The sequence below is a fragment of the Humulus lupulus genome, chromosome 3 (genome assembly GCF_963169125.1).
Source record: "Humulus lupulus chromosome 3, drHumLupu1.1, whole genome shotgun sequence".
NCBI classification, from domain to species: domain Eukaryota; kingdom Viridiplantae; phylum Streptophyta; class Magnoliopsida; order Rosales; family Cannabaceae; genus Humulus; species Humulus lupulus.
The window spans coordinates 250921658-250930208 of NC_084795.1; the positions used below are offsets into that span (position 1 = coordinate 250921658).

The 8551-nt window shown below is 37.6% G+C and overlaps 2 protein-coding genes across 2 annotated transcripts; one reads left to right on the forward strand and one right to left on the reverse strand.

Moving 5' to 3' along the window:
* The first annotated feature begins 3202 nt into the window (after positions 1-3202).
* On the forward strand, positions 3203-5367 carry LOC133823573 (RNA-binding protein CP33, chloroplastic). Its single transcript, XM_062256408.1, has 4 exons — positions 3203-3706; positions 3805-3906; positions 4686-4994; positions 5097-5367. The coding sequence occupies exons 1-4, from the start codon at positions 3275-3277 to the stop codon at positions 5223-5225; spliced, it is 972 nt and encodes a 323-aa protein (XP_062112392.1). The 5' UTR covers positions 3203-3274; the 3' UTR covers positions 5226-5367.
* A 41-nt stretch (positions 5368-5408) lies between these two features.
* LOC133823572 (uncharacterized) lies at positions 5409-8342 on the reverse strand. The gene is made up of 12 exons (XM_062256407.1): positions 8228-8342; positions 8072-8092; positions 7874-7974; positions 7725-7782; positions 7576-7619; positions 7375-7455; positions 7136-7206; positions 6917-7027; positions 6586-6668; positions 6237-6453; positions 5952-6035; positions 5409-5724 (listed from the first exon to the last, which is right to left on the reverse strand). Exons 1-12 carry the CDS (start codon positions 8310-8312, stop codon positions 5658-5660), a joined length of 1023 nt encoding a protein of 340 aa, XP_062112391.1. The 5' UTR covers positions 8313-8342; the 3' UTR covers positions 5409-5657.
* Positions 8343-8551: the final 209 nt, after the last annotated feature.

Consider the following 8551-nt stretch of genomic DNA (forward strand, 5'->3'; position numbering starts at 1 on the left):
AACTGAGCTTATTATGAGCGGAGTAAACATAGAGTCGAGTCTTGTGAGAATTAGCGAAATGACCTAGGGAACTAAGCTTGTTAAGAGTGGGGTAAACCTTGCGTCATAAAAACCTAAGTATCCTAAGGGTGGAGAACTTGACTTATCTCCTGAGGACTATGTGCCCACAGAGCAATAATGAGTTCCTGACTTCCAAAGGGTGGAAAGTATAAAATCTAAGTCACTTGTACTCAGGTTAAATCCTTGGGTTGCCAAAACTTAAGCATCACAAAACCTAAGTATCCTAAGGGCGTAGAACTCAACTTGTCTCCCGAGGATTGTGTGCCCGCGGAGTTGTACGAGTTCCTGACTTTCAAAAAGGACAAAGGTATAAAACCTGAGTCGCATGTACTCGGGTCTAAGCCTTAAGTTGCCAGAAAGTTAAGCAACCCCGAGTAGCCTATTCTCTGAGGCAAGCCTAAAGTTTTCGTAACTTTGAAAAAAGACCCATCTCTCAGACTGGGGGGAACTAAGTTCCCAACATCCTAAGTTGTTTTGAAACAACACTAAGTTCCCAACATCCTAAGTTGTTTTGGTCTTCCAAGTCTCGAGTCGCGTAGACTTAGGTACAAGCATCAAGTTGCTCAAACTTGGTAATGACCTAAAGTTATTTACCAAGGACTAAGTTCCCGTGAAGCAACAATGTGTGTTAGGAAGCCAAACACAAATGGAATGTGCAAGACCCGAGTCGCCTAGCTCGAGCACAAGTCCCGAGTTGTACCAACTAGGCAACCAAGACTTTAGCCTCATGAGACTAAGGCCCACGTATGGTGAACAAAACAAGGTTAAACAAATAAATCTTTTTCGTGATATCACGTTACAATTAAAAGTTTGAAGGAAAATCTTGTAAATTTTAAGTCCAATTTGCAGTATTACTAAACATTTTTTTAAAATGTGTTAAGTGAAAAAGCAAAGAAGGCAAGTGAATAGAGCAAGAAAAAACCATTCTCAAAAAATATATATACACATTTGTGCTAAGGGGCTCGAGCATTAAACTATTTATACCCTAGAAAAGGGGAAGGATGGCACGCAGGCCTATTTACAACTAAAAGGAAACAAAAATTACAAAGAGGCAGCTTAGATCTCGCCAAGAGGGGCCTTCTCGATAACATCTATGATGGGATCAACCTAAGGAATTTGACATGCCTCCATGGAAGCCTGAGCAGCAACGGCGGGGGCCTCATCCGCATGAAGGCGTTCTTCGAAGAGCAACCTTAAGTTGGGGTCATCAGTAAAGGTCAAATCCATCTCCCTGTTGCTCATCCATGCAACATAGAGGGTGATCTCGGCGAGAATATCGACCTCCTGGTTGAGCTTAGTGACCTCCTCGTTGAGATCATCGACCTGGCATCTTAGGTCCTCCACCTCGAACGCAACCAGTTGTGCTCTCATCGCTGTCTCTTGCAAGGCTTCCCCTCGGGCCCTGGCAGCCTCATCCGCGGAATGGGAGGCTTCTCCCAAAGCCTTGGCGACTTCCTCCCAAGCAGCCTTGGCGTCCTCTAGTGTTTTAGCTACAGCCTCCTCGGTAGCTTTGTAACGGATAGTTACCAACTCGACCAGCTTGAATGTAGTGTTCTCCACAGCTTGGACTCAGGACTACTCCTCACAACTCGCTTCTCCATCCCTTATGATCGAGCCTTCTCATCCTCGAAAGCATTCTAGAGTCGCGAATGCTCCTCAGGAGAGATCATCTTTTGAGCCTTTAGCACGGCCAGCTCCTCCCGAGCTTGGCTCAGATCGAAGGACCTCGTGGTCATGACGTCCCCCATGTGCTGGCATAAGGCAGCAGTTTGAACAAAGACAAAGTACCAAATCACAAGTATGCTAACAAATCAAATAGGGATCAGAGGCTTACCCAGGCTGAGGCGTAGCGGTAGGTCGCGAAGAGGGAAATTTCGTTGTCGCCCCCTAACCGCGCATAGCTGCGAGAAGGCATATCGCAGAAAGAGGCGCTCACCCCTTGCAGAAGCTCCGCTGCCAACGGAGCAATGTGACACCCAAGCTTCCCTGCGAAGAGGGACTCCAGCTCCACCCAACCAATGGGGAGCTAGGGAGATTGGCCTTAGGGAGGCTTGTCTTGGTGAAGATACTTCACCAGTACTTTGAAGTCTTCAACCCCTTCCTCCAAGCAAGTGTTGAAGTACTCCACCACCGCCTTGTACCTTTCTAGCTTTTCTCCCCTGCAGTGCTCGGGGAAGATCACCAGGCGAATAAAACTTAAACTTCACGTATTAGAATAATATCATATTAAATATATAATATAATATAATATAATCTATTATCAACTAGCTACAAACTTAAATTTAAAATCCACATATAATATTAATATTATATTAAACATATAATATATAATTTCTTATTGTCATTGCCAAATTCAAAATTTAGAACAAACATAAACTTAAACAAAAATTAATTAAAACATGATATTTTTAAGATATTTTATGATAATTTAAATAATTAAATCATATTTTTTTTAAATAATAAATGCATACATATTATTATTTTTTATCTTATAAATTTGTGTGATAGTTTATTTTTTATTAAGTGATTGTAACTCTTTTTCTTCGTCAAATTCACCAAAAGATATTGTAAGTACATTAGAAACTAAAAATAGTTGATGCATGTATATTAATGTCTACACTAAAACTTTTTCTATTTTTGTTTTATTTCTATTATTACTTTTTTTTTTAAATATTATTGTAATTTATATATATATATGTCATATAGTCATGTAAATATATATTAGTCATTATTGTATTTAAATATCATATATGTAAAAATTATTAATATAAATACTTATATATTATAGAACTATAATTAATTATATTATATATATTTAAAAAATAATAAATAAATTTTTATTGTAATTATAAATAATATTTACAATTTTAAAACTTTAAAACTTTAAAACTAGTAAATATGGATGGCATGTTACTTAAACAAACATAGAATAATTCATCGAGATACTCCACTGTTTAAACAAGTCTACGAAACACCCTAAAAGTGTGGACACTAATCATAAGTAGGCTTATTAGCGTCGTATGTGCATCTCACAACAAAAAAGTAAATTTGAATTTATTTTGTTATAATTTTTTTAAAGAAAAAAAAAGGTCAGCATCACATATTAATACATTAAATAAATAAAGAAAGTAGTCTTATCCAAAGGGAGACACAGTCGATAGCTCTCTGACTCTGTTCTCCCAACGACATTTTCTTAGTCTCTATACTCTCTTCAATGGCGGCCACCAATGCCGCTTCCTCTTCTTCTCTGTGCAACAAAATTTCAAACCTCTCAATCACTCATTCGCTCGCACCAATCCCCACTCGCATCTCCACCCATTATTCCAAAAACCTCACCAAACACCTTACCCTCAACACCCAATTCCCCAACTTCGCTTCTATCTCACTACTCTCTTCTCCTCCCCATTTCCGCCGATTCTCGTCTGTATACGATGGCCTAGAGCTTGAAGACGACACCCCTAGCTCAGATGAAGAATGCCTAGAACCAGAAGTTGCTCAAGTAGTCGGAGAAGAAGCAAAAAAGCCCAAAGTATCAGGCTCTGGTGGCAGTGCTGGAAGACTTTATGTGGGAAGTTTGCCTTATTTTATAAATTCTACACAATTAGCTGAGGTTTTTGCTGAGGCTGGTAACGTTATTTCTGTTGAGGTTTGAGACTTTCCTCTTCCTTGTTATTTATTTTTGAAAAATGGTTAATGATGGAGTTTTAATATGATGTTATGGATATTTATTCGAGGTTTTGTTAGGTGATACATGATAAAGTTACAGATAAGAGCAGGGGATTTGGGTTTGTTACAATGGAGACCTTTGAGGAAGCTAAGGAGGCTATTCGAAAGTTCGATGGTTCTGTAAGTATATAAATATATCTATATATACGTCTGCTTTTAAGCTTGAGTTTCACTTCAATTTATGATGAAAATTGTCTCGTTGTCATGCATTTTTTTATTAACCCAAATTCAGAAATGAAACGGGCTGTGGGATATGTAATCCACCCAAATTAGAGGTTTTCTATTTTAGGAAAGTTAGTTGTGTTGTGTTATAAATAGGAGTTGAGAGGCATTTTCAAAAGTGGAGAAAAAGATGAGTTAGACTTGTGGAGAGAGTTCAGAAAAGATCAGAGAGAAACTTCTGTAGAGAGAAATCACAAGAGAGTTTGTGAGACAAGAGAGACCGTTGGCTAGCTCCAAGAAAGTGATTTTTGGAGGGGTTTGTGTAGAACCATTTGTAGCAGAGTGTACTATGGTGTTTTTTTTGGTATAACTTAAACAATTATTGGTGATTTACATAGTTCTCTTAGAGGAAAGGCTGGACGTAGGTCCATTGCAATTTCTGCCTATTGTTTAGCCATTCATTTTGCTTGTTGTGATATTTATCATTCGTGTTCTGTTATTTGTTCGAACATTGGCTGTTTCGACATTGTTCTAGTTTATTATTCCCAACAAGGTTTTTATAAAAAGAGCTATGAACACCTCTACAAATGTACTTTTCTTAGAATCTTAATGATGATCTTGGTAACAAATTATACTTTATCTCTTACAAATATTAGGTTTTAAGTTAGTTTGATTTTGTGTACTAAGAAGTATAATCAGTTATGAATGTCTTCATTATGTTTCATCTGTTGACGCAGCAAGTTGCAGGCAGAACTATTAAGGTAAATTTCCCAGAAGTGCCAAGAGGAGGAGAAAAGGAACTAATGGGGCCAAAGATACGGGAGATCAACAGGAACTTTGTGGATAGTCCTCACAAAATTTATGCAGGAAACCTTGGTTGGGCTCTAACTTCTCAGGCTCTTAAAAGTGCTTTTGCTACGCAGCCAGGCGTGCTGAGCGCCAAGGTCATTTATGAGAGGGACACCGGAAGATCTCGAGGGTTCGGATTCGTCACCTTTGAAACGGCCGAGGCCGCGCAATCTGCTTTAACTGCCATGAATGGAATGGTGAGCAAAAACTAAGTGATCATATTATTTGACTCTGTTCTTGTATAGTTCTATTGTAATTTTGATGAGATTGTTAAATTTTTTTTCATGTATGGAAAACAGGAGGTAGAAGGAAGGCCATTGAGATTAAACATAGCCACTGACAGAGGAGCTGCTCAGGCTTCTCCTCCATCACCAGTTGTAACAGAAGTTGTTGATAATGATGAGTTGTTTGCTGGCGTTAATTCATAAGTAATTATTCTGGAATTTTTTTCTTCTTCTTCTTCTTTTTGTCCCTTTTGATGAGTCCCCAAATCCCAGCTCTTAATAATTTTTTACAATTTGCAAGCATTTTTTTAGGGAATAAATAAAAGCTTATTGAGCTTGTTCTGTTTTTCCTGTGAGATTTGCAATGCATGCGTATAAGAGAAAAAATCAATTCAAATCGACTTATTTATTTTGGAGTGATGTTGATCCCGCTTGCGAGTTTCTAGAACTGAACTTGGTTAGCAATACAATACAATACAATATGCAAGTATAACCTGAGCAATTCAGAGAGAGATTTCATTTTAATGAAGAATCTTCTATACGGGAAAAAGCTGACTCATGGCATACTCAATAATAATGATGAGTGTCTTTGGCATCAAGATTTTGAAATTACGGGAGCTAATAATAATTAGCTGGCTATGGATTGTGCCCTGATGAAAGAAGGGCATCTGCTGCAGAATCAAGATCCTGGGGGAAGAAAACCCTGCACAACAACATGATCTCACACCTTAAACTGAATGAAAAGAAACATGTTTTGATAAAGATTCTGGCACATAGTAAAATAAGATTCGATATCATGGTAAATTTGGTTTTAAGGACTGAGTAGGGATCAGAAGGATAATGATACAATCAACAATTAGAAACTTCAGCAAAATATCCATTGCTTGTGATATCAATTCAAGGCACTCCAGAAAAACCATAACAAAATACCTGCAAGTATTGTGATATATTGTCCTGCTCAGCTGCTCTATGTCACTGATACCTTTACAACCAGCCACAACCTCAAGAACTTGCCTAGAAACATTAGCCATTGCGAGTATAGAAGTTAATAGATAAAATGAGTATAATGACAGTGATTCAAACAAACATCCAACAAGCACCTATTACAGTATAAGCAATTCCATAATCTTCTTTTGCCAAAATTTAAATGATTTATTACCACCAAAAAACCGTTCGACAGATCAACACAAAAGAAGCCACAACACTGTTTCTTACCGAACTAAACAGGGTTCATTGCGGCCTTTGACAAGGCTTTCTTCTTCATACTTCTCCTTCTTTTTAGAAGGCCAAATGGACTTGACAAAAGTATTTCCAGCATGAGTGCTCCTAATATCACAATATGGCGAATCCGTCTCAATCATTAGTCTCTCTATTGGAATGTCCCTCACAACATCAAGATTTTCTTTTGTTTTGAGAGAGCAACCATTTACACCTGTTTCATACCGGAGGGCAAAAAAGAAAAAAGTTAAGACATTCATGACGACCATCTGGGATTTTAAACGAGTATTAAATGTGTAATTATAGGTTTTGCTCAACAAGGATGAGAGATTACTCCAATGTCTACCTATATACATATTCTTAAAGGAAAGAAGTTTGTCTCTGTCTTCTGCACTATCAGTAAATGAATGGGTGACCCCAGAAGTGAACCTAAAGAAGAGCCAAAAAAAAGTCCATAAACACCATAATTGCAGTTGCCATTACAAAAAGTAAAAATATTTGTCATAAATCTATCGGCAAATTCAAATAATAAGAGAAATTTGAAGCAACTACCTCGCTTTCCACATTTCCTTGTAAGAGGAAAACTAAGAGAAACACAAAGCTCTCAGTTTTACTCGTAACAAACTAGATTAAATTCATATTTAGATTCTATAAACCAATGTTTTCAGCAATCTCACCTGTCTTTATTTCTCTCCACAATTTTACAGAAATCATCAGCAGCCGCACGCATATGAAGAAACATGGGTAGCTTTGTGGCATGTGCCAATTCAAACTGCTTCTCAAAATACCTAAATTTTCCCCAAAAAGACAAATAATAACCAATGAGTCACATAATGAAACAATGCATATGAGCAACTGATAACGCACAAGTTCTTATATATGACAAACCAACTTACTTCTTTTGAACCTCTGCAGGGCAAAAGAAAAGCCTATCATAGTCTAGTCCACATTCACCAATCGCAACCACCTTATGTACAAATTTCGAAAGACAACAGAAACATAAAGTTAAAAAATTCATTACTATAACCATATCTCAAAAACTTCCCTCCACAACAGAATATAAACTAGTCACAGTCCTCAATGCATTTCATTCTTTTTAGGTTATGAAGAGATAGATATATCATATAGTCCATACCTTCCCTTTCTCTATCCCCTCTTGAGCTAATGACAAAAGAGCCTGAAAATGCTTATCCGGGTCTCCACTCTCTTCAAACTCCTAACGAAAATTACAAAACAAGCCATGCTCAATCATAACTGATGACTCAACCAAAACCAACACTAATTATGAACCTTTTTCCAAAAACTTGAGCAAAGAAAGGAACCCCTAAAGAACAACCTTGCACCTCGTAGGATGCACTCCAACCGTACAAAAAAGCCTTCCTGCAACAACCCATGAATACCCTTTAGTTATTTCAGCTCAACAAAACTGCGGTGGTAGATATTGTATTTGAGTTACAAGAAAAAAGGACGTGGCAACTGAAAAACCATCGGTTTCGGCAATGGCAAGAGCTTCCCTTGACTCCTCAAGCGAACCACCAGTAACCTGAATCCATAAATCACGAAATCCCAACTTAATTAAGCTTTTACTGAGCCAATCAAGCATGGAAAAGCTATGAATTTAAAGAGAGAAATACAATTATGCGGTCAACGCCAGCCCTCCAAGCTCTGCTCAAAACCGTGGCTATATCCGCAACATGGCATTGTTTTCCATTATACATTCCTTTAAACATTCCATCTGTTGGCGCATTCATTGTGATCGAATTTCAGAAGTATAAAAAAGACAAATTTTGTCGAAATAAATAAACTATAAGGTCTTCGATGAAATGCCTGACCTGTGAAGTTGACTGCTATATCTGAGCGTTCAGAAAATGTGTGAGAGACAGAGGGGGCCGCGAAGATCAAAATCACAGAGACGGAATGAGGTGTGAGTTTGGATTTAATAATGAATTAATAAAACAATAATAAGGAGTCTGAAAAGAGTTTCTTGCCTATCATCCGTACGGTCGTCATGTTCGAATTCGAGCTTAAAGAGTGAGTGAAGAACAGTCTAATCTTCATCTGCAACTTAAACATAATGGAATCTTCATTGCAGGGTCAAATCCAAGCCCAACATTTCAATTGGGCTGTTTAAGGTCAAACAACTTTTTAAGAAATCTATTACAAAAATGACATTTTTCGGATTATTTCTTTTTTGAGTCACTTTTCTACGAGTAATAATAAGAGCACAATAGACCTTTTCAAGCAGTGACGAGTGAGGGAGCCAGAAATATATTTTTAGGGGACTAATTATGTATAAAAAAAAGAAGTTAGAC

Coding starts and splice junctions, on each gene's coding strand:
- LOC133823572 (XM_062256407.1), bottom strand. CDS start 8,312: ATGTTTAAGTTGCAGATGAAGATTAGACTGTTCTTCACTCACTCTTTA. Junction 8,093..8,227: donor GACGACCGTACGGATGATAG/GCAAGAAACTCT, acceptor CTGAACGCTCAG/ATATAGCAGTCAACTTCACA. Junction 7,028..7,135: donor CCTGCAGAGGTTCAAAAGAA/GTAAGTTGGTTT, acceptor GGGAAAATTTAG/GTATTTTGAGAAGCAGTTTG.
- LOC133823573 (XM_062256408.1), top strand. CDS start 3,275: ATGGCGGCCACCAATGCCGCTTCCTCTTCTTCTCTGTGCAACAAAATT. Junction 3,707..3,804: donor GTAACGTTATTTCTGTTGAG/GTTTGAGACTTT, acceptor AGGTTTTGTTAG/GTGATACATGATAAAGTTAC. Junction 4,995..5,096: donor TAACTGCCATGAATGGAATG/GTGAGCAAAAAC, acceptor TATGGAAAACAG/GAGGTAGAAGGAAGGCCATT.